Source organism: Neolamprologus brichardi, chromosome 3, assembly GCF_056152115.1.
Source record: "Neolamprologus brichardi isolate AB-2024 chromosome 3, ASM5615211v1, whole genome shotgun sequence".
NCBI classification, from domain to species: Eukaryota; Metazoa; Chordata; class Actinopteri; order Cichliformes; family Cichlidae; genus Neolamprologus; species Neolamprologus brichardi.
In genome coordinates this window covers 13,228,092-13,254,125 of record NC_142106.1, presented here as the reverse complement: position 1 = coordinate 13,254,125, position 26,034 = coordinate 13,228,092, and the positions used below count along the sequence as shown (strand labels likewise).

At 39.0% G+C, this 26,034-nt stretch overlaps 2 protein-coding genes across 2 annotated transcripts in view; one reads left to right on the top strand and one right to left on the bottom strand.

Moving 5' to 3' along the window:
• LOC102787186 (uncharacterized) overlaps positions 1 to 19,900 on the bottom strand; it is a 28,420-nt gene extending 8,520 nt beyond the window's left edge. Inside the window, exons 1-12 of the mRNA XM_087838133.1 lie at positions 19,864 to 19,900; positions 17,051 to 17,185; positions 15,709 to 15,822; positions 15,399 to 15,530; positions 13,861 to 13,992; positions 12,791 to 12,850; positions 12,053 to 12,163; positions 8,448 to 8,564; positions 8,193 to 8,309; positions 7,939 to 8,055; positions 3,941 to 4,012; positions 150 to 228 (exon numbers count right to left, since the gene is read on the bottom strand). Coding sequence (XP_087694259.1) covers positions 150 to 228; positions 3,941 to 4,012; positions 7,939 to 8,055; positions 8,193 to 8,309; positions 8,448 to 8,564; positions 12,053 to 12,163; positions 12,791 to 12,850; positions 13,861 to 13,992; positions 15,399 to 15,530; positions 15,709 to 15,822; positions 17,051 to 17,142 — 1,143 coding nt within the window. The 5' untranslated portion in view covers positions 17,143 to 17,185; positions 19,864 to 19,900. The remainder of the gene's footprint in view (positions 1 to 149; positions 229 to 3,940; positions 4,013 to 7,938; positions 8,056 to 8,192; positions 8,310 to 8,447; positions 8,565 to 12,052; positions 12,164 to 12,790; positions 12,851 to 13,860; positions 13,993 to 15,398; positions 15,531 to 15,708; positions 15,823 to 17,050; positions 17,186 to 19,863) is intronic.
• Positions 9,817 to 10,896, top strand: LOC148103551 (uncharacterized). Its single transcript, XM_087839497.1, has 3 exons — positions 9,817 to 9,825; positions 9,913 to 10,198; positions 10,535 to 10,896. The coding sequence occupies exons 1-3, from the start codon at positions 9,817 to 9,819 to the stop codon at positions 10,894 to 10,896; spliced, it is 657 nt and encodes a 218-aa protein (XP_087695623.1).
• Positions 19,901 to 26,034: the final 6,134 nt, after the last annotated feature.

Here is a 26,034-nt window from a genome sequence, read left to right as displayed (position 1 = left end):
CTTTATGAATGAGCCAATCAGACTGAAATCATGGAGACAAACATCAGATCCATGTTGGACACACTGACAATCTACTGGTCTACAAAGAGCAGCATGGAGATGACTGTGAACAGAATAGATGTAAGAGTAGTTGTTGTACATGTACATACCATAAATATTGAGTTCAGTTGTGCTTGATGCTGCTGGGCAGACTGACCAGTGGGAACCTCTGAGCTCTCCTGGTTCACTCTGTGATGGAATCAAAGAATCAGTTTAAACTCATAGCAAAGATTCAACAAGTGCTTGCAACCAAACCAATTTTCAAACCACTCTAAATGTCATAAAAGCAAAAATGTGTATTTCAGGTTTTGTGACATTTCAACATCATTGTCATGAAATAAATGGCAGGGTATGTCTAACTGGGAGTAGACCCCAGGAAAAAATGGATGGTCGGTATAAAAATACTTCAGCTGCTACACTTTAATGTGATTAAGTGATGTTGTAATTTATTATTAACAGCAAAAATGAAAGAAGAAACAGACAGGTACATAAAATGTAAATGACATGTGAAGCAGACTCAAATGTGAAAAAAATACTTTAATGTTTAATTATGTCTAATAGTTAAAAGGTACGTTAATGGTTTGAAAGTTACTTTCTTTTTCCTTTCTGCCCTTTATGTCAGAAAACCTCAGCTAAGCTCAGTCATCAGTCACCATGAAGTACATTAACCTAACTGGCACAAAATGAAGGCTGAAACGCTATTGTTGATCATTCCTGTTTTCTGTGAAACCTAGCAAACACCATCCCTATAACAACAAATGAAAATTATTATAGTGGATGATTTTAATCTTCATGTAGAAGCTGAAAATGACAGCCTCAATGCTGCATTCATGCTGTTAGACCCCATTAAGTTCACTAACAATGTAAATGAGCTCAACTGCTACTTTAATCACAAACTGGATCTTGATTGACATATGGCATAGGAATCAGCATTTAACAGTATTCGAAAAAAAAAAAAAATTATTTTAAAAAATTGTAATTTGTAATAAGTGATTACACAGCAGTGGAGATAAGTTTAAGTGATTACTTCACTTCACTGTTTTTATCAATGGCATCTGCTAACTAGAGGTCCAACAATACTCGTATCGATATTGAACCGTTCGATACAGTGCTTTCGGTTTGGTACGCATATGTATCGAACAATACAAAATTTTTTATTTATTTTGTCAACTTTTCTTTCAATGATGCTGTCTGTGTTGAGCGCTCAGTGGATCTGCGTTCGACTACTCCGCCTAGGCTGCACTGTCGAGTGCAGATCCACTGAGCGCATTATTTTGTTGTTTTAGCAACATTACATTTAAAAACTGTACTTTTGAGTTAAAATATATATTTATAATTTTAATAAATGACAAATTAAGAAGGCATGAACATTTTTTTGTATCGAAAAATTATCGACCCGTGACACCAAAGTATCGAACCGAACCGTGAATTTTGTGTATCGTTGCACCCCTAATATATTTATATATATATATATATATATATATATATATATATATATATATATATTAGCTTGAATAATATAGCTTGAATAAGGCGATATCAATTCATTAACGGATTCCACACAAAGACGTAAACACAGGGCGACCTGACGCATCAGAATCAGATTCGTCTTTCTTGGCTTTCTCACCCGACGGCCCGTACACAGACATGCTGTCGGAGCTCTCCGAGCCCACCGTCCGCGCTGTGTTTACGTCTTTTTTGCGCTAGATTCTGAGCTGCAGGTTTTGTCTCTCTCCAACCAAAATTCGCCGAGCCAGCAGATAAAGAAGCAGCAAACTGCACTTCACATTTGATCAATGTTGTCATGAATTCCCTCTGACTTTTGCTGTTTTGCTTCCACGACGATAAAAATCACACTTCATGCACAGCTCTTTCTCTCTGTGTACTTCAAGAACAGTGTCCCGTCTCAAATCTGTTTTCTGCATTGTTCATTCGCTTATTACCCACCAGTCTACCGTTGTTTACAGCGCTGTCTTTTTCTTTTTTCACTTAAATGTCCTCGGACAAGAAAGCCTTATTTCTGCTGTTCAATACTGAAGAAATTTAAACTTCTTAAAATTATGCAAAATTGCAGAATATTGCAGAATATTTTTAAGGTTATCTGCTATAAAAAGCCAGACCAGGAAAATCTCCTTCATGTTTTTCTGTGTTTTATTCTCAGTTACTTTCACACAAAGGCATCTGCTGTGATTTTCACAATTCTGATGAAGTCTCACGTGTATCAGTACTATTAAATGATCAGAATTATAATATTTCTGACTGTCTGAGGCTAAATTGAATCGAATCAGGACTTTGAGAACCGGAATCGAATGGATTATAGAACTCAGTGATGATACCCAGCCCTAGTGAGCAGCCTAGGCCTGAGAGAAGTGGATGTAGCTGTGGGTAATAAGAAAAGATGAAAAGAACGATTGAGAACATTTTTGTTAAGGCCTGATCCGTCTGAAATTCATAGCCAGTGCTCTGACACGGTGACATCAATCTTTGAATGCTGAAAAAGCAGCAGTGTATCCAAAAAACACATTATTTATATGCTGCAGTAAATGCACTGCCTAAGTGTCCCCTCCCCAGACAGCAGCAAACAGGTCGTCAGACGAGGCCGAGATGATGATTAAGTTTAACAAATTTCTCAATATTGACAAAGCACTTTAAGCACAAGTTTGTTAGTTAATAATTTAGAAATGAATATTGTCTGTATGGACTTCCCCCCAAAGAAAGTGCACATGTAAAACTGCGGTGTTAAGCGATGCGGTTGAAAAATTTGAGTGCGCTGGTGCGCCTAAATTTTAGGCGCGTCCATGTCAAAAAGTTATTCTAGAGCCCTGATATATAAGGCTGGGGTCTATTACACCAGGAAAGAGTGTGTCTAGTGCTAACAAAGTGCAAACCAGCTATCTCAACTATTTGCACAGGGGGCACTTTTCTTAGTAAGAGTATTACATTCTTTCTTTGTAGTCTTTAATGAGATCAGACAGAGAAAAATGCCAGGTATTGGACCAATGGCTCCTTATCAAAATGAGCACACATTTAACAAGCCAAGGCTGGCAGCAAAGAGCAATCTGCCACTACAGGCTGCCTGAGGAGCCTCAAAAACACTTGGTCTTACTACAGACTCAGATTTGTGGTTACAGCCTGTAATTCCCCCAAACAGCTGGACGCTGCAAATTTTCCAAAGCATTACTCTAAGAGGAGGAAATTATCTTTTTTCAACTACAGACTGTTTACATTTCATGCTCCAGTGTAGGGATGGGCTGCATTATTATTTTTCCCTACAGGGCCAGACTGTTAAATTCAGTGAAAGCGCACACACTGAATAAATTAAAAATATACACAGTGCTGATTTAAGTCAAACTCTAAGCAAATTCTTTTACAATCAGATATTTGTGAGCGTACAAGTCCTGAGTCTGGTTAAAAACATTTATTTCAGCACCTTCAGGCAGCTGTTGAGATTCGGCGCTATAAAAAAAAACTGGATTGTGGTTAAATTAAAAAGACCATTTAATATTATCCCATTATTTCCAAATTAAGCAAATTTTCCTGGAACCTTCTTCAAAAATAAAGGAAAAAATATATGAATTATTACAATTGAATAAAGAAAATAAAAAAAAAACATCAAGAAGTTTATACAGGCATAAGTTCAACATTAGTTCTTTAAATCTGAACCGAACTGTGTCACCAACAAGTTATTCCCAAAGAAGGTAAAGTTGACACTGAATTGTCACTATAAAGACATCCCATTGAAATGCTGGTCAGAAATATTCTGAGAAGAATAAGGCTGTTCTCGGCAGTTGGCTTATTAACAGGGAACTGGAGAGAACAAATTAGAGTGAACTAGGGAATAAAAGAAAAAGCTTATATGCACATAAAAATGAGTGTGAGACAACATTTAGACTCAGATTACCTCTTCCTGGCAGGACGTCGTCTGTTCTTAGTATTAATATTCATGTCTTTTGGATTGTTGTAAGAAGAAATCCTAAAGGGGGGAAAAAAAGAAAAAAAAACAACTCTTAACTTTTAAAAATTTTCTGTAAAATCATTTATACTTATAGCTTTTTTAAAAGTGATAATGTTGTGGATTTTATTATGACATATATAACTGTATACACTAGAGATGGACCAATCCAATATTACGTATTGGTCCGATACTGACCTAAATTACTGGATTGGATATCGGAGAGAAATAAAAAATGTAATCCAATCCATTATATGTCATGAAAGCGCCTCACAAAACTTGCGACACGCCGTAACTCGCCTCTAACCTTAGCACGCTGGAGCAGTATGCGTCACGTGATAGAGCAGCTGTGGCGTGCGAGACTTGTCGGCGGTCTGGTTTAGCATTTAGAGCCTCGCTACCAATCCGGCATTTCATCTCCGAGAAAGTTATCCCCGAGAGAAGTAAAGCAAGTGTTTAAGTTCATCTCTGAATGTTTGTAAAGCATTCCCACGTTAAGCTTAACAACCGATATATGGAGCAACTGCCTCTCTCTCCCTCTCCTGCTGCTACTTCAATCGTGAAACTGCTTAATGATCAGCTGATCGGCTTTTCTGCCGCGAGTCCGTCTCTCTTGTTTGTTTTTGGCCCACTTTGCACCAGAAAGACATGATAAGCTGTTGTTAGAATTTATTTAATATTACTTTCTACACCAGGATCTTTTTCTACGTAGCTGACGTAACTGTGCAGGGGCGGATCTAGCACGGTTTAGCCAGGGGGCCGATAGAGCATTAACAGGGAAAAGGGGGCACAAAGACATACTTTTCTTTCTTATTCTCATTTAAAATGTTGAGCTTTTATTAAATAATTATCTGAATCTTACACCCAAAGTTTTAATTTGATGTAAAATTAATAGAAGTCCATTACTGTATATAGTAACTATTAAGTAAGTAATATACCCTAGTAAGCTATTGTACTTTTTCCTGTATTTCTGTGCATTTTTTTTTCACACTGCATCAAATTAAAGTTGATTACGTCGATTAAGCATCATGAGGTGGAGCGTGAGGGGTGGTTCCCTATTTTTTTTTTTTGTTGCTGGGATTTGAAACCCTATTAGTTAGGTTGCTTAATATTTGAGCTAAGAACTCTTTAAAATAACAGAATAGGGAGGATGGTGTAGGTTTAAGTTTATTAGATCGATCAGTATTTCTGAACTATGAAATATTTCTTTTGTATACAGGTATAACAGAATAGCTTTAGTGTTGTTGTTGTTTTTTAAACTTGAGTATGAACTTAGGCAAAATGCAGCAATATATTAAAAAACAGTTTTATTGATTAAAAAACACACTATATTGGATTCATATCGGTATCGGCAGATATCCAAATTTATGATATCGGTATCGGACATAAAAAAGTGGTATCGTGCCATCTCTAGTATACACTAGACATGTAATCATAGTTACTCTCATAAATTGTATGTAATTATATCTACTAATGCAAACTATGCATACTCACAATGAAGTGTTTTTATAGTGAAGTCACTGTGTTAAGCATTTAACCTGCATGTTCAAATCACACGGACCATATATTTAGGTGATATATATCTCCCACTATAACAATGAAAAAGTTGTGCCACTTGTTGTATGAACATATGTTGATCAATACTTTTTGAATATGTAACAATAAGGATCAGAAAGAAACCTTTGGCCAACTGTGACTAGTCCAACAAAGGGTAAATTCAGCTTGGCACTGCTAAAGTATGTGCATAGGACCCTTCTCGGCATGCAGCTGCCTTTAACTGTTTTGTTGGGTTTTTTTGTTTGTTTTTTTTTTGGCGCCTGTCCCGTTTGGTTCTTTTGTCATTAGAATTATTGTCTGAAGGCAAAGAGAGAAGCCCAACGGAATTACTTTACCAAGTGGACCATCCCCACCTTGCCGTATTGGTCCATTTGATTGACCTTTGTTGTTATTATTTATTTATTTTAGTTTATTTTCAGTTGTTACAGACGGGACAGACATGACCGGGGAGAGGGAGGGAAACAAAGACAGCGGGGAAGAAGAATAGTGATGAAGGGCAAGAAAGGGAAAAGAAAAAAAAAAGGGGGGGGGGGGGGCAAAAAATACATATTATTATATATATCACCTGGATCAGCTGTTGAGAGAAAAAAAGAGAAAAGAAGCAAACAAAAACAGCAATATAATAAACACAACACCATCGCGATACTCTATGTGTATATAGCAGTAAATATTAAATATTATTATGCAGCATGTAAGATTTACAGCACACAGTGTTCTTTGAGGTAGGAGCCAAAAAGGGTGTAGTTTGTGTGTGTGAGCACCCATGTGTACACCTGTGAACATGAGCGCACTTGTATTTAAAAGGTTCTTTCATGTAATGATCTGCTAGAGGGTGTGGGGGGGCCACAGCCCCGTCCTCCAGGGCATGAAGCAGGTATGGAGGAGATCAAGGCTCCAGACATCCAGAGGCCCTCAGAGCACACGAGACTAAGGAAGACCAACAGAGGGGCAGCTGTGCTACTATCCCAGAAAGAGCTGAGGAGAGCCCCAGAGGAGGGGTCACTCAGCAGCCGCGGAGCAGAAGCCTGGGGGGGTTGCAGTGACATGCCCGTGAGCTCCGCCGGCAGCCAGAGTGACCGAGCTCCAGGCCCTGACAGGCAGCCACCAGGAGTGAGCTGGTGTGTACGTGGACGCCCATCCCCGGACACAAAGAACCACCAATGCACTGAGGACGTCTGCCACTGGTAGGGGGAGTTGTAGGGGGGAGACAGGCCTCCATACCTTGGAGGGGAGCTGCCTTTAACTGTACAGCAGCTGTGGTTAACTGGACTGCTTCAAAGCAGGTGCAGCCCTTTAAAAAGCTGTACAACAGAAGCATATAGCTCTTCGTCCCTATATAAGAGTCCAAAATGCATTGAGTAGTTTTTCTCTGCTGCTTATTTCCTGTCTGTTTTGTGTGCGTGTTTCTGTTTCTGCATAAAGGCTCTACACCCCAGGGTTGCTTCACTTTTCATTTGTTTTGCTTGCTTTCTATGTGATATTTGTGCTTTTAAATGTACTGTTCTGCTGTTCATATGACAATGCTTAATAAACTCTGTTCTAAGAATTCTACTGTTTTCCAGACAATCATTCTGAGTGATTTGATTTTATTTGGATCCGAAAAGCTGGACCTCCACAGCGCTGGTGGGATAATGTTATCATATTAGCTTCAAAATAACATTAAAAGTGTTGGAGAATCTATCCAGAAAAAAACCCCAAATGCTCTATTTGAAATAGATTTTTTTTGTTTTAATTTTTTTGAGGAAAATTTGTTGTGAAATTAAATTATTTTAATTAAAAATGACAACATAAAAACCCAACAAAAAACCAAAAAATATAGACATGAGTCAACTTAAGTTATTATTATTGAAATACTATTTAACTGCTTGCCTCTTGCCCTAAGACAGGTGGGATGGCCGCCCACGACCATGAAATGGATATGTGGAAGAGATGGAATGGACTATTTAACTGACTGTGAAGGTTCTCAGTCATCCAGGTCATCGTAGTCAAAGGAGCACAGAGGGACAAAAGGACCCCCTGATTAGAGGATCATCAGGGGGTCCTTTTGTCCCTCTGTGGGGGGAAACTCCCACCAGGTTTATATCTGGGACTCTCCACCATTTGACCTTAGAACTGAAGAAGCTTCTCGGATGAGAGGTGAAACGTCTTCAAGTAACTTAAAGAAGTCCAGACGCTTTTCTTTGCAAGCTCCCTTGACTATTTAACTGACAATTTATCATCCATTTTCAGTAAAAACTACAACATCTATTCTTTCATATACTTTTGATGTCTGTGTTTGTGGTAAACAGACCAGTTCACATATGAACATGGAAATGTGTGTGGGGGGAAAAGGGAAAAAGTTTAAATTAAATTTGATGGAAAATCAGTAACAAGGTTGAGAGACAGATTACCTCTTCCTGACACGATGCTGTCTTTCCTTAAAATCAATTCCCATATCCTTTGAAAAATCACTCTGTAAGGACAGGCGGCTGACTACAGACCCATTCAAATTCTGCATATAATGGGTCCTGGCAAAGAAAACAAAACATACTATCATCCATATATTAATATAGAAATGTCTGGCCAAAAAGCTAGCTGACATTAAGCATGTTGGAAAATTTATTTAGAAACACAGAATCAGGAACACAATTTAGACACAGATTACCTCTCCGTGGCAAAATGCTGTCTTTCCTTAAAATCAATTCCCATATCCTTTGAAAAATCACTCTGTAAGGACAGGCAGCTGACTACAGACCCATTCAAATTCTGCATATGATGGGTCCTGGCAAAGAAAACAAAACATACTATCATCCATATATTAATATAGAAATGTCTGGCCAAAAAAGCTAGCTGACATTAAAAATGTTGGAAAATCTATTTAGAAACACAGAATCAGGAACACAATTTAGACACAGATTACCTCTCCGTGGCAAAATGCTGTCTTTCCTTAAAATCAATTCCCATATCCTTTGAAAAATCACTTTGTACGGACACATAACTGGGCACAGTGCCAGTAAGGCCTTGTAGAGGAAAAATCCTGAAAAAAAAATGATTGTAAAGATTCTGTTTCACAATTTCACATTATTTAAGAGAAATATAATTCTTATCTTTTATTATATCATTGTTAATGTAGTGTGAAATTTTGTAAAAATGTATGGTATTGTTGTGGCATTGTTCTGAAAATATAAAAACTGTGCTGTACATTTCTCCATGCTAAATGTTATACTTCAAGGTTTATTACTAACTAAACAAGGTAACAATGAATTCCTTCAAAAGGCAAGCATCCATCCATTTGCTTCCGCTTATTCTTTTCAGGGTCGTGGGCACTGGAGCCTATCCCAGCTGTCATAGGGCAAAAGGCGGGGTACACCCTAGACAGGTCGCCTGTTTGCTGCAGGGCTAACACAAAGAGACAGACAAACATTCGCACTCGCATTCACACCTATGGGCAATTTGGATTGCTCAATTAACCTATCCCCACAAGCTGCATGTCTTTGGACGGTGGGAGGAAGCCGGAGTACCCGGAGGGAACCCACGCAAACACGGGGAGAACATGCAAACTCCACACAGAAAGACCCCGGCCATCTCACAGCTGTATCATTATCTACAGCTATTATTGATATTTATTTAGAGTCATTTTTTTCCCAATTGATTTTTATTAGTTAACTTCTGTTATTACTGCCGCTAAACTATCAAGATGTCTTTTAGACTTTATTCCTACAAGACTGGTCAAAGAAATCCTGCCATTAATCGTGGCTTCAGTCTACATCAACCTGATATTTAGAACACACATATACCATTTACTACATGACTATATGTCATAAATGCAAACAATAGCAGCAAGAAACTGTTTTAAATACCTCTATACATGCATTATTATCACTTTGACCTTCACATCAATCTATTGTCCTTGAAAGATAGTGTGTGTCCTTTGGGTGCTAGAATACAACTGATATTTATTAAGACTCATTTCAGCAATTGATCTTTCTAAATTGGCTTGATTAATTACTTAAATTACTCAAAACCATCAAAGTGTTTTTTGGACCTCATTCCCATAGGACTACTCAAAGAAGTCAGATCATTAATTCAACGTTCAATCTTAAATATCATCAACCTTTCTCTATTTATCGGCTATGTACCACAGGCCTACAAGCTGGCAGTAATTTGACCATGACATAACATGGCATAACCCAGCTTTCTTTACTAATAGGTCCATCTCCAACCTTCCATTTAAAAAAAAACTTGAACATGTATCCCACAAAGTTTATTCTGTTCTTGTGGACTGTGGCATGAATAAGGCACGGCGGGTCCAGGGATCAGTGTTCTGAGCCATTTTTTTTAATATTTGCATCACACCACACACCATATTACAACAAACACCTGAGTCCCCGTGTTTTAACCTGGCGGGCGTGATTGCGGATGCCGTGCAGGTGCGTCCGCCCTCCCTGCACGCCACCGCAGACCACGCCCCACCACACACCCCCATCGCCCGATTGAGGCCGGGGAGTCATCCGGCCGAACCCACTCCCCCACCCCACCGGTTCCCAACCTGGGAACAGAACAAAGTCCCTTGTGGAGGCCGCCCACACCTCAAATGGCGGCGAGGCTTGTCCGGGGGTCGGCCACGCCTCCAGCAGCAGCAGCGAAACTGGTCCGGAGGCCGGCTACCTAGCAAGCCGGCACGACCCCGCCAGCCCCGGGAGGGGCTCACTACCGGGCGCATCTGACGCTCCGGGGCCGCTCGATCCTCGACCTCGGGCCCAGGTCGCACAGGGTCCCCAGGCACGGGGACCGCCATCTCCCCTCCCGGTTTCTCCACCTCTTCCGGCTGGAGCGGCTCGTCCACCGCTGGCGGGGGCGGCTCGTCCACCGCGGGCGGGAGCGGCTCGCTCCCTCGCGGGCAGGAGCGGCTCGCTCCCTCGCGAGCCCCTCGCTCTGCTCCTCCGTCACCGCTGCCAACGTTACCACTCCCGGCTTGACCAACCCCTCGCGCGGCTCCTCCTCCAGCTGGCGCAGACCCTCACGCACCTCGTCCTCCACCGCTCCCGGCAGGAGCAGATCCCCGCGTGCCTTGTCTGCCACGTCCGGCTGCTGAGGTGCCCCACGCGGCTCCTCCACCGCTTCACTGTCCTCGGGACACACCTGTGGGGGTGGCGCCCAGGCCCAGAGCAGCACCACCAGCTCCCCAATCTGTTGCAGGTGGCGCTCGGACTGGTCCTGCAGCTCTGCCTGCTTGCGACGCACCTCCGCCGCCTGCTCCCGCTGGGCGGCCGCCATTTCGGCCACCCTCTGGGCCAGCTCCTCCACTCCCTGGCTCCGATAAGAACCCGCCGTGCCGCCTCCTGGGTTTCGGCACCACTGTGGCATGAATAAGGCACGGCGGGTCCAGGGATGTTCTGAGCCATTTTTTTTAATATTTGCATCACACCACACACCATATTACAACAAACACCTGAGTCCCCGTGTTTTAACCTGGCGGGCGTGATTGCGGATGCCGTGCAGGTGCGTCCGCCCTCCCTGCACGCCACCATACACCACGCCCCACCACATGGACATAATGTTTTCCAGAGAGAAAACGTTTTCTCAAAAGTTTTCCAAGTGACTACTTAAGTCTTGAAAGAGTAGTTGTAAAACAGCTAACAGATCATCTGCAGTGGTTTATTTGAGAAGTTTCAGTCAGGTTTCAGAGCTCATCACAGCACAGAAACAGCTTTAGTGAAGGTTACAAAAGATCTTCTTGGTCTGTGACAGTGAAAACATCTCTGTTGTCCTGTTAAACCCCAGTCCTTCTTCTTACATACAAGGTCTTAAATGACCAGGCCCCATCTTAACCTAATTACCATAAAATCCTCTATCATCCCAATAGAGCACTTTGCTCTCAGACTGCTGGTTTACTTGTGGTTCCAAAGATATTTAAATTAGAATTAGAATTGTTTTATTTGCAGCAACTTTTAAGTGCATTATAGAGTCCCTGTTGCTTCAAATTGTCACAGGAATGTGCACATACTAATTTAGTGATTGAGAAAATGTATAAATGTTGTTACACTTGATTGTGACCTGCTCCTAAGATTCCGTTACACTATTGGAATTGCAGAGGTGGTAGAACACAGAACAAACACTAGGAACACGTGTTCAATCAATCAAAACTTCTTTTACTTTGATCTGTGAAAAACTAAAGTGATTTCCGTGTTTCCTTTGTCAGTTTATAGGTAAAGTAGGCTTTAGGCTATGAATGGATCCAGTTTATGGTTTCAAAATATTTTTTAAAAAATCTGTTATTAAATCTAAAACTTTTGTAAAATTAATTTTAAAAAGTGAACATAAAAAAAGTAATACTATTAATAATAATAATAATAATAATAATGATGATGATGATGATGATGATAACAATAATAATACAGAAGTGCAAAAGTCAGAGATTTTGCAATTACATCACAATTAACTGGAATCACAAACTTTTAAACTGACATCGCTCTACCCTCTAAAATATAATCAAACCCTGATTACACCCTCCATAATACTCACTCTCTGTTATAAAATGTTTCATCAACATTACTGTCCATATGCCTTGTATTGTCTGTCTGTGGGCACCAATAGCTCTCTCCAAATTCCGGAAGGTCTCCTGAAGCAAAATCCCTGAAAGAAAATTTAAAAACAATTGTAAAAATGCACATTTTTATGTAAAATCTACTTTAAAACTGTAGATAATTAAAAAAAAATCGATTTCCCTGAGATTATACTAAACATTATGAAAAATACATTCAGATAATGCTCAGATACAACATTTAGAGAGAAAAACTGTTCCACAAATGCATTTTCTTTTTGAAATGTGTTTTCAAATATAAAAAAGGTCATTAAAAATAGACAATTGCTCAAAAACAACAACAATAATCAGCGACATGATGGATAAATTACATTCAAATAAACTATCCAAATCACAAGCAATTTGTCTGATAATAATAAAATATAAATTTGAAAAATAAAAAATATATAAAAAAAATAATCAAGCCCTTATTAAAACTATGTTTTTTAAAAAAGAAGAAGACACTCAGACAGCAAAACTCTGCCCGAGGGAGACTAAATATTGTATATTTTATGATGTTTGTATAACAACATGCCTATTTCTGACCTTTCACCTTTAAGCATTACATTGCTTATTCCACATATGACCTTTGATATATGTGTGGAAAAAAATCTGAGCAGACAACATGTTGGAGACTTTTTCAAAAACACAGAGAGAGACAGCATTTAGACACAGATTACCTCTGTGTAGCTGAAGAACATAGACGTTCCAGAACATCAGAATTTTTACCCCAGTTCTTCCTAAAAGAAAAAACAATAATGCATTTTTTTAGTCGGCATAAAATGTATTTTAAAATGTAAACATTGAAAGTATAAAAATTACGTTTTTTAAAAAAGAAGAAGACAGACAGCAAAACTCTGCCTGAGGGAGACTAAATATTGTATATTTTATGATGTTTGTATAACAACATGCCTATTTCTGACCTTTCACCTTTAAGCATTACATACTAAAAAGGTGTATTTTTACCAATATCACTGGAGCTAGGGCTGCTCGATTATGGCAAAAATGATAATCACGATTATTTTCACTGAAATTGAGATCTCGATATTTATTTAACAATAACAATGTGTTGAATAATGGCTTTAAAGATTGTCAAAAAATAATATAAAATAGTGTGCAAATACTGATAACAGTGCAAATGTTTGCAATATAAGAAATAAATGAGAAATGTAAACATCTATGTTTAGTGAACTTTGCAGTGTTGCTCTGTGGTGCAGCTACGACACTGTAGCAAAGTTTACACACTGTGTCTTCTTGATCCACGTCTGACTCCGCGAACCCATAATGTTTCCACACCACTGAAGGTTTTTTTACCTCTTTTCAATCAAAGGCAGTCACTCTCCTCTCCAAATAACTTCTGCTTAGCTTTCCAAACTTCCCTCGGGTCCTCTTAATTGTTGTGACGCGTGTTCGAAACGCAGAGAGGTGCGCTCGATTTGCCACACGGAGCAGCGCGAGAGTAAAGCACGAGGGAGGGGCTAATAATCGGCTCAGTCATTTTTAATGATCGTTGAAAGCCCAGATCGTAATCGTGATTAAAATTCGATTAATTGAGCAGCCCTAACTGGAGCATGTCCAATGTCCAATAAACCAAGTTCAAAAAGAAGTCTATGGCTTGTATGGCTGCCTATCATTATTCCTGAATTTATCAATCCTATACTAGGTCCAATTTTGTTTACATTACACAAAAGAAACAAAACAACCCAACAAAATAAAACTCTTTTGTGTTTAAGCACTCCACAATACTCACTCTGTGTCGGGCATGGCTTCTTCCAAAGATTTCGAGATTTTTTCTAAATCATCACCCATCCCTGCTGCATTGTGGGACTTGTTGGGCAAACAACTGGCTGAAATTTCAGCATAATGGTTTCTTTGTTGGATGCTGAGAAGAAAAAAAAAGAAATAAATTACATATATATATATATATATATATATATATATATATATATATATATATATATATATATATATATATATATAATTTAAAACAATTGTAAAAATGCACATTTTTATGTAAAATCTACTTTAAAACTGTAGATTATTTTTAAAAAATCGATTTCCCTGAGATTATACTAAACATTATGAAAAATACATTCAGATAATGCTCAGATACAACATTTAGAGAGAAAAACTGTTCCACAAATGCATTTTCTTTTTGAAATGTGTTTTCAAATATAAAAAAGGTCATTAAAAATACACAATTGCTCAAAAACAACAACAATAATCAGCGACATGATGGATAAATTACATTCAAATAAACTATCCAAATCACAAGCAATTTGTCTGATAATAATAAAATATAAATTTGAAAAATAAAAAATATATAAAAAAAATAATCAAGCCCTTATTAAAACTATGTTTTTTTAAAAAAGAAGAAGACAGACAGCAAAACTCTGCCTGAGGGAGACTAAATATTGTATATTTTATGATGTTTGTATAACAACATGCCTATTTCTGACCTTTCACCTTTAAGCATTACATACTAAAAAGGTGTATTTTTACCAATATCACTGGAGCTAGGGCTGCTCGATTATGGCAAAATTGATAATCACGATTATTTTCACTGAAATTGAGATCTCGATATTTATTTAACAATAACAATGTGTTGAATAATGACTTTAAAGATTGTCAAAAAATAATATAAAATAGTGTGCAAATACTGATAACAGTGCAAATGTTTGCAATATAAGAAATAAATGAGAAATGTAAACATCTATGTTTAGTGAACTTTGCAGTGTTGCTCTGTGGTGCAGCTACGACACTGTAGCAAAGTTTACACACTGTGTCTACTTGATCCACGTCTGACTCCGCGAACCCATAATGTTTCCACACCACTGAAGTTTGTTTACCTCTCTTTTCAACCAACAGCAGTCACTCTCCTCTCCAAATAACTTCTGCTTAGCTTTCCGAGCTTCGCTCGGGTCCTCTTAATTGTTGTGACGCGTGTTCGAAACGCAGAGAGGTGCGCTCGATTTGCCAACACGGAGCAGCGCGAGAGTAAAGCACGAGGGAGGTGCTAATAATCGGCTCAGTCATTTTTAATGATCGTTGAAAGCCCAGATCGTAATCGTGATTAAAATTCGATTAATTGAGCAGCCCTAACTGGAGCATGTCCAATGTCCAATAAACCAAGTTCAAAAAGAAGTCTATGGCTTGTATGGCTGCCTATCATTATTCCTGAATTTATCAATCCTATACTAGGTCCAATTTTGTTTACATTACACAAAAGAAACAAAACAACCCAACAAAATAAAACTCTTTTGTGTTTAAGCACTCCACAATACTCACTCTGTGTCGGGCATGGCTTCTTCCAAAGATTTCGAGATTTTTTCTAAATCATCACCCATCCCTGCTGCATTGTGGGACTTGTTGGGCAAACAACTGGCTGAAATTTCAGCACAATGGTTTCTTTGTTGGATGCTGAGAAGAAAAAAAAAGAAATAAATTATATATATATATATATAATTTAAAACAATTGTATAACGTGTATATACAAACACACACATACAGAAATGGGGAAAAAAAGAGCAGTCCTTAAACATGTTAGAGAATTTTTTCAGAAACGCTGAGTCGGGAATAACATTTAGACACAGATTACCTCTTTGTAGGTGAATGCCGTTTTTTCTTAATACTAAGCTCCATAGGCGCTGAAACCCTGGATGGGAAGTACGCATGGGTGTATAATGGAAGAGGAAATCCCAGGCCCCAAGTCCTGATAATTAAGAAAAAAAATGTTGTTTTGCTGAAAAGGATTGAAAGTGTTATAAAAGCTGGAAGAAAAGCTTAAAAACAAAATTATTCAGATGTGGAAATTGCATTGGAATTAACAAAGAATCTAAATCACAAACCTTTTAACTGACAACAATTTTTCCTCCAAAATAGACTAAGCACCAGACTAAGCACTCCTTCATACTCGCTCTATGTTAAGCAAATTTAATACCCATCTCTTCTACATTTGTAGGACTTTTTGTCACTTGAGTTCAGTGAGGCCATGTAACAAGACTTTCAAACTGCCTTGAATTGCAATTCAGGAGAGCTGTCAGGTGACTCAGGAGGAAAGTGATGCTCCACTCATACGGTGTGTAGTGGATCTGGGGGTGCTGCTGACTTCAACTGAGTCTGCAGTTGTCAGGGGGGTGGGTCTGTGACCCGGCATTTTGAGTATATTTTGTTTTTTGATTGCTTATGATATATTGAGATAATGTTAAGTTCTATTATTATTATGAGTTTGTCTTAGTTGAGTTTAGTAGGGAGGTGGAAGGAATACTTTGAGAACCTCCTCACTCCCACCCCGCTGGTGAGACCAGACTCGCACCTGGCCTGAGAATACCTCGGTGTTGTTATGTGGCTGAGGTGAGGGAGTTCTTTGCTAAGGCTCCTGCTCCTATGGCCTAGCCTCAGATAAGAGGAAGAAAATGGATAGATAGATTGAATTTCTTGAAACTTTGACCCTGAACTAAGGGTTTCAAGGAAAATGCATGAAAAACGTTTCCCATTGATGTCAGACATGGCATGGAAATATTTGAGTATATCAGCACCTTACCTAACACCTTCAGAACGTGCCTTCAGCACCGCTGGTTATATTATTAACCACCTACGCACACTGCTAAAACGTGATAAGGTAAACATACTTGTTATCCTGTCAAAGAATTTATAAGTTTTGTTTAAAGGGAAGATTTTTCTTTATTTTCTTGTTTGTTTCAGTATTAATATAGCCACTTTTTGGATTATACATTTATTTATTTGAAATGATCCAAATCACACAAAAGATTTTAACATTACATCTGAGATTTTTTTTTTTCTGTTCACTAGAACACACCTTTTGATTTTTAATTTTCTTTTTGTTTAATTCTGTATTTGTTGTTTGGTTGAGTGGTTGATGTGAGTGTTGAGCTGTGACATGGAGAAGAGTCATGGACAGTTAGAGATGGTCATCTCACCTCTGAGCTTTGGTCTGGCTCTCATGTTCCCCACACAGAGTGGGGACTCTGTTTGGGAAGACTCCCTCCTCTCTGCCCTCATACTGATCCATGCTGCTGTATTCACATCAGCTCACATACACTTTCTACCTTCACCTGCAGAGGAAACACAAATCATTCATGTGCACATCAACTGAAATCCTCCTTTCCATCATGTGTGCTGTCCAAATATCAGCTTCTTCTTTTCTGCTTCATCTCAGTGCCACCTGAATGCAGTCAGATACCAGTGTGAGGCAGAGGAAGCTGCCATCAGCTGCTCTACTTCTACTATCGGTACACCACATGGAGCCATGAAGCACACACGATGCATTCACTGACACACACTGATTCACTGTGACTGGAAGCTTCAGTCCGTTAATATTTAGTCAGTTCAAAACGTGTGAACAACATCTTCAAACAATAAAGCTGATCCATCATTCAAATAGGATCAGCAGAGTTAAAAGCTTCACACTAATTATTCCTGCTGAGTTTGCAGAGAACTGCACACACACTGATTTACTGCTAATGAAAAGATTTGCATGAACAGTAGAGGTGCAACGGATCACGGTTGATCCGAAATCCGAACCGATCCCACTCTATGGTTCGGTACGCACGTGATCCGAAGATTTGAAAAAGAAAGTATGTGTATGGTGCGCGTGGTCAGTTTGTCAAGCGGTAGTTATGGTCAGTGCTAGTGGTCCAAGTAGCGGAGTAGAAGAGTTTGCGGCACTTAAGCAGCCCTTTGCTGCCCAGTCCGACCGGGCTAAAGCTATTACAAAAGCTACTGGGGTGTTTAGCTGCAGACGGGAGGCCGTATTCCGTTGTGCAAAACAAGGGGTTTAAACTGTGATGAACGTGCTTGAGCCACGCTATGATATCCCGTAGCGCGTCCACTTCAGTGTGACAAGATCGTTCCAAACGTGTATGAGCAGGAGAAGTTTAAAGCTATGGCTGAACTGTCCCAGGCAACTTCTGTTGCTCAAACTACAAATGGGTGGATCTCCAGGGCAACGGAAAGCCACGTGACCGTGACCGCTCGTTATATCACAGCGGAGTGGTAGATACAAAGCCCTGTACTGCCCTATAGATTACATTAGATTAGATGAAACTTTATTTATCCCTCATTCAGTTTCCAATAGCACAGCACCGACAGAAGTTGCAGAATGTGAGCAGAAATATACCACATATATACATATATAAATACAGAGACTACAAAAGGGATAAATAGAATGAATAGGAATAAGAATACAAGGGAACGGCACATTTCAAGTATTGTGAGTCTATTACACCATTGGATATTAACAAAAACTATTGCACAGTGAAGTGAAGAGGCACTACAGCTTAGTTGTCCCCCCTCCTTTGTCCTCCTGTTTCCCCTCCCTCTCCCCTCCAGAGAGGAGTTAAACAGTCTGATGGCGTGTGGGACAAAGGAGTTTTTAAGTCTGTTGGTTCTTGTCTTTGGGAGAAGCAACCTGTTACTGAACAGACTCCTCTGGTTGTTTATGGCCGTGTGCAGAGGATGCCCAGCATGGTCCATAATGTCCATATTGCACCTTAATTTGTTTTTATATAAGTGCGTGGAATGAGTCTTCAGTTGAATGCTTTTTAATAGGCAAAAAATACTTAAATAAGTAAATGGTGAGTCTAATTTTTGTCTTTTTTTTCTATTTTTGATGATCCGAAAATTGATCCGATCCGTGACTTAAAACCGTGATCCGATCCGAACCGTGAGATTTTTGATCCGTTGCACCACTAATGAACAGCCAAGCAGAGCTGCAACTAAACTTTAAGTTCCTTATGAATTGGTTAATCTAGAAGGCTACTGATACATTTTTTTCCCTATCAAATAACTTTTGGAAGCTCCAGAATGAAGGGTGTCAGAAGTGTGGGCAAATGCCTGGTATGCCCGATGGAGATTTTTTGTTTTTATGTTTGTTTTTGTAATGGTATAAACAATGAAAAGTGGTGGATTGGCCATTTGGTCATGATTCTGTAATGACTCTGTAATGACTCTGGGCTGGACCAATTACAATACATCTGTATGGAGGTGAAAAGGAAGCGATTTGTCCCGTACTTCAGCTACAATGAAAAAAAGACACAAAGCTGGAGTTATTCTGTCTTTACGCTGTCAGCTGCATCTTCTTCTCTCATTCTCTCCCCCTCTCTCTCCTGTTTCTACTTCAATCATGAAACTGATCAATGATCAGCTGATCGGCTTTTCTCTCTTGTTTGTTTATTGTCCACTTTGCACCAGAAAGAGGAAACCAGCTGATGTCACGCTAAACAACAGCAGCACGTTTAAGCTTGATCAGCTGTTGTTAGAATTAATTTAATATTAATTTCTAGTATCAGCTGATGTTTGCTGGAGCCACAAAGCTGTAAAGCTGCTGGTCATGATATCGGTTTGTATATGTGGTGAGAGGGAAACATGAAGATGAAACCAGGAGATGTCCGTAAGTGGTCATGTGATATATACTGTATAGAAATCATACATATACCAACAAGACAGTGTACATAAATGTCACAACAACGTTTGTTTTCATTCAAAGGCTTTATGGCTTTTCCTATAATACCTGGTGGGTCGGTCTCTAGTCAAAATGCCCGGGCTGATTTTTGTCCAAGTCCAGCCCTGGTCTATAATATGTCTATAATCATGTAGATTTCTCTTCAAACACAAGTGATCCAAAGTTTGTCCTAAAATAAGAGCTGAACATCTGGTCCAAACATTACTGAACTGAACAAACAGTAAAGTTCCTAAAGACAAACTGTTAAAGAAGGAAACAAAGGAAACTTACAGTTTCTTCACACAGAGACACCAACAAGAAGCTCCAAGCCCCGATACAGAACAGCCTCGTCACAGGGATCGGTTTCCTGGAATTAGTCAGGGTTTCCTGAGACACGAAAGAGAGGGGAGGAGACGGGTTTTCACAATAAGAGTTTTGTAATTTCTTTGTTTTTGTTTTTCTCTAATTTGACAGACTTAAAGTAACTTGGTCTCAGAAATACAGAAAGATAGAATAACATTTGTAACAGCTGCAATTTTATTTTTCTACCGTGGCAGGCAGGACCTCGGGGCACCCTTACACAGTAACTGATACACGATACATTGTGTAACATGACACCTCTTTGTGGGTGTAGTCCATATGACTTCCTGTTGGAGCAGAGCCAACAGTTTGTGACGCAGTATTTTTAACCAAAGGTCTACATGTTGAATCTGTGTCTAAGAGATATATATAATAAATAATGACTTTATAAAGTTTAATATAACCTGTGTACCCCCTCTGCCCGCAGTGTTATTAACAACTGGAGCTCAGAGTCTCTCTAGCAGCTGCATTTAGTGCATCAGTGACCGACAGAGCAGCGGCTCCTCTCCGCCCCCTCCCAACACTGATGGAGGCAGGAAAAGCTGCCTTCATTCATTAAGAAGCGTCTCCACAGTAAAGAGGACCCGAGTTCAGCTACTGACCATCAACTCGAGGACGACACTGAATGGATGGGAGCAGATCGGACTTTGGTAAGTACCCCGATCTCTCTTTGAAACTAAAAACAGGTCATTTGTCAGCTCGTGCAGCTGTTTTAAAGCATCACCTGCTCAAAAATGGTAACACAAATGGAAATGTGCTGTGAGACGATAGTGCGCTCACAGCCTAGTCTCTTCTTCAGCTAAAGACATTTTTCGTCAGTTTAACTTAGATTCCATGTTTTTGCACTTTTATAGGTGCGGTTATATTTCTCCATTACTGTAAGCTACTGTGCGTATATGGTTGCACATACGCATCATCATTATTATTTATTTGAATAGTTAAATGTCTTTTCAAAGCTAGTTTCCACATGGTCTGCTGCGGACCCTGCTTACCACATCTACACTTCAGACAGCTGCAAGTTCAGAGAGTGCCGGTGATAAAGTGGACAATGTGCTGCATTCAAGTGCACCTCGGAAATTCTCAAATCTCTTCTTAAATAGCTTGAAGATTTTCAAAAAATGTGTTGGCTTTGTTTCACTCACGTTTATTAGTTACACAAAACAAATTGCAGACCACATTTACTGTAGTGAGATTAAAATTAAAATTGTACTGTTTGTGCCATATCTACACGTTAAAAACATTATTTGGTATAAACTGTTCCATTTCCCCTTTGTAAGACAGAAATACGAAGAAACTTTTGTAACATCTGCACTTTCACTCAAATTTTGTCTGTGGTGTATGGATACAAGACAATTACTGTGAGCAGACTATTTCTGTATATATAAATATGGCGGTATTGTACAATACCTTTACTATTGTAAAAGTAATTATATTTTTAAAGTATTTTAATACTCATGGGGAGGGGTAAATAAAATGATATTTATTGTTTTAACTGTTTCATCGTGTGACTTTTCTTTAAATCAAAAGTGTGACTGTATTTAACTGCTCTGAGCTCCTAAGACAGATTGAAGTTGTGTAAAATGTCTCTTCTGTTCGGGTGAAGTCAAAATGGCTTCCTGTTGGAACAGAGCCAACAGTTTGTGACGCAGTATTTTTAATCGTAAATCTAGATGTTTAATCTGTATCCGAGCCATATATCCAGTAAATAATGACTATATTGATTCCGCTGTGTCTCCCTCTACACTCTCTGCCCGCAAAGTTAATAACACTCGGAACGCAGACGCTCTCCAGCGGCTCTCTGCTCGAGCTCCGGCCGCATTCAGTGAGCGGGAGAGCAACGGCCCCTCTCCGCCTCCTCCACAGACTGATTGAGACGAGAAAAGCTGTCTTCAGTCATTATAGAGTGGATCCACACAGTAACAACGACTCTGAGTTCAGCTGCTGACCATCAACTAACTCTGCTCCTCTCGTTGCCGCATTCTACGTACATGTACGCGTGCACATATATACACGCAAAAGTGTACTCGCCCTCGTTTGTCCCTTCGTCACACTTTGAGCTGTGAGTTCGTGACCGTGTACTATGGAGCACATTTATGCTGGAACAAATCTACAAACAGCTGATCTGAACGAGAGAGAAAGGAACCCTTACATTACTTCTGTTACCTTAACACGGAGCTTCACACGAAGACAAACAGCAACCACGAAGTTCAGGAAAACGAAAGTAAACGTTGAGCAGGAAGCCCTACCCACACTAGTTTGCCGTTCCCCAAAATAAAATAAAAAACCCCCATTCACGCACCCTACACAGTTACTTGATGAAATCGGGTACGGTCGATTCCTTATCAAAAGTCATTATTCGTGTGTTGTCCTACATTCAGATGTTACACATAGATCTCGGGTTACATATAATAAAGCAGCAGAGTCTCAAAACGGCCACAAAGTTCCATCAGCCTCAAACAAAGCACCTCAGCCTGGTAAACGGACACCCATTCTTCAGCTCTACGAGTACACACCGTTTTTACACATGAAGTTTGTTAGTTGGATGCTCGCTCTGCTCGTTTTTGACCCGCTTCGCGCAGACTGCGGCTGATTATTGAAACGAAACGTCCTCATCTTTGCGCATATAAATTATTGGGTTGCTGTGCAAATCACAAGCAGACATTTTCACTCAACATGAGCGAATTTTTGCATGAAGTAAGATACAAGACAACCTTAGAGTAGATCAAAGGGTCAAAGTTCAAATTAGGACGACTTTTTAGAACAGAGTTCTTCTCACTGAGCTTTATTCACTCACTGGTACAATCATAGTGGCGGCCCACTATGATTATTTATACAATATGCGAAAGCACGCGACAGACCAGAGGATACATGTGCACGTTGTGTGATTTCAAAAATACCATTATTTATAAATGAAGGCTAAAAAGGCAACTCAGAGATTTGCCTTTATACACACAAAATGCACAAAATAACACTTAACTCTATAGGCTAATATTATTATGCATGTTTTAAGTCTGATTGAAAAAATAATTTAATAATTCCTTTAATGATTTCCTATGTTGAGCATTTGCACACTTTTGGCCTATTTAGTGAAGATGTGTCTCTCTCCTTTTTTACGTTTTCTGTTTTAATTAATTTATAATTCTTGTTGTTGTTATTATTATTATTATTGTTGTTGTTGTTGTTGTTGTTGTTGTTATCATTACAACAACACACATCCCAAAAACATTCTGTGTGGAGTGTAGAGCACCAAATGTGCCAAAAAAGAAATAAATATTAAATAATAAATACATAATTAAAAATTAGCTGCCACCAATTATTTAAAATTGTAAATAAACAAATCTCTGTGTCAAATACACAGTTAAAGGATTCAATATATCATTAATTAATATATTATTATATTAAAACATCAAATTATTTTATAATTAAAATATTTCCTGGTGTCGGTGCTGCAGTGCATTATGAATTATTTTACTTTTTTTTTTTTTTTTAATCTAAAATGCCTTTAACTGAACTTCTGTCAGATGTGAACAGTCATTCATGCTCTGCCTTGATTTTCACATTCTTTAATAGTTTTATATTCTTGTCTGCAGCAGCTCTTCCAGAGTCAGTATATTGGTTTGTTTTAATAAATGCGTCTTCCAGTTCAAGCTGTGTTTACTGGTGATCTGGAAGACGTGACAGATGACGGTTCCAAAGATGAAGTTTTTAGTTTCTTGGGCTCAGCTGAAATGTATAAATCTGTGTCCTTCTCTTCACATAAAATACTGTGTACAAGTATCTGTCTCTTCCTGATTTCGTTCTTCTTCTTCTTTTTCTGCATATTTCTCACACTTATATGTGTCAGATCTTCAAACACATTTTAATATTTTACAAAGATAATCCAAGTAAAACAAAATTGAGTTGTTTTTTTATGTGTTAAGGGGGGGGGGGGGGGGGGGGGGGGACTCTGTTAACAGGTAACTGAGAGGCCAGCACCTTGTTGCTGGTGGTTTGTGTATTGTGGATAATCCTCTGGTCATTGACAGTAAACTGAGGGGAGACCAGAGTGTTAGGCAAGCTGCCACTGGCTCTGTTTTCATGGATATGTGATCTGTTACGATCTGTGGTTTTTATGGAAACACAGCTATTATTAGTATTAGGTACTAAACACCCAAAGACACTCAGTAAATCACATCGTTGCAGGTCTAAGAACATCTTTGCCTTCTCTATGCATCAGAATATAAATTATAAATATAATATAGTGTTTAAAATGAGCACAGGCTGTCAGCATATTTAAAAGAATAAAAGACTTGGAGCACAAACTGTATTTTTTCATTTGCTCCAATTTTTTTTTCACTAAACAGGTTGTTGTTGGCGTGTGTTTGTGTGAAGTGCATAATGTATTTATTCAGGTTTCCTTTTTTTTGATGACCTGAAAAATGGAAGAGTGACAAATATTAAAAAAAGAATCTGAGTCTCCCAAAATTTCTCTTCTCTCATCAGGAGTAATTTCAGTTAACATTAACCTCCTGGTTCCAACAATTATGTGGGATTTATTCTCAATGCTCTCTCAGTCAACTTGCTTCTTCTTTCAGTTTTTGTTTCTTCAGTATAGATTATTTCTATAGATATATAGATATTTCTATAGTATAGATTATATGTATACATATACATATATAGTAGGGGTGCAACGATATTCGTATCGATATCGAACCGTTCGATACAGTGCTTTCGGTTCGGTACGCATATGTATCGAACAATACAACATTTTTAATTTATTTTATCAATTTTCCTTCTGACGGTGCTGTCTGTGTTGAGCGCTCAGTGGATCTGCGCTCGACAGTGCAGCCTAGGCGGAGTGTTCGAACACAGATTCACTGAGCGCAGGGCAAGCTAGCAAGACAGAAGCTAAGCTAGTTGCAACATGGCAAATTGAACCTCCCCCACCCTCATTCAGATCTGGCGTTTGGAACTATTTTGGTTTTCATGTGACGTATGACCCTGAAGGTAAGCGCATCATGGACAAAAGTAAAACATTATGTCAGATGTGCCAGCAATGCTCAATTACATGGGTGGGAACTAGAGCGATAGCGCAGTTAGTTCGTTAACGTGTTGGCCGTCCAGCCCCACGCACGGGGCGATCCGCGGTAGCTCGTTAACGGAGATTTGCCGTGTTGTGGCGTTAACGTCATTTCAACGAGATTAACGCTGACAGCACTAGTGGGAACACAACGAATATGACTGCACATTTACTCCGACATCATCCTAGTGCAAAGACAAGTGGAAGCAGACAAAAACAACAAGCACGCATGCTACAAACTTTACCAGAGTCATTTAGACAGCCGTTAGCACATGATTCTCCTTATGGGGACCTGATATGTTTAATATGCTGCTGAGAATATAGCCCAGAAGAAGCGTATAGTATAGCTTTTATTTTGGAAAGAGCCATTTCTCTGTAATAAACTCTCTTTTCCAAAGATGAGTGATTCCTCAATCAGATAGATTTTTTTTTATTTTGTTGTTTCAGCAACATTAAATTTAAAAACTGTACTTTTGAGTTAAAATATATATTTATAATTTTAATAAATGACAAATTAAAAAAGCATGAACATTTTTTTGTATCGAAAAAATATCCACCGTGACACCAAAGTATCGAACCGAACCGTGAATTTTGTGTATCGTTGCACTCCTAATTATTTCCTTTATCTTCAGTCATCATATAAACATATATATTATAATTATAAATATATTAAATTAGTTGCTTGCAGCTCTCAGGTAAGGCAGGTGACAAGCACAAAGAAGCCATCATGCACGCGAGGGTCTGAGGGCTGAGGGTTTCCCCGGTCGCAGTGAACTGTGCAAGCACTTTTGGAAAAAACAAAACAAAACAAAACAAAAAACCCCAGTTCATTTCTGCTCTGTTTTTAGTAAAAGCTCAGTGTTACTGAGAAGCTAAAGTAAGGGCAACTCTGCTCTAAAGGCTTGACATGAAAACAAAATAAATAATAAATAAACACTTGTAGATGCAGCTATCACAACGACATCATTCATAAATTGAGCACAATTTCCTGAATTCATTATGAATTCCAAGACAGGCAAAAATGGGCTTTAGAATGGCAAACT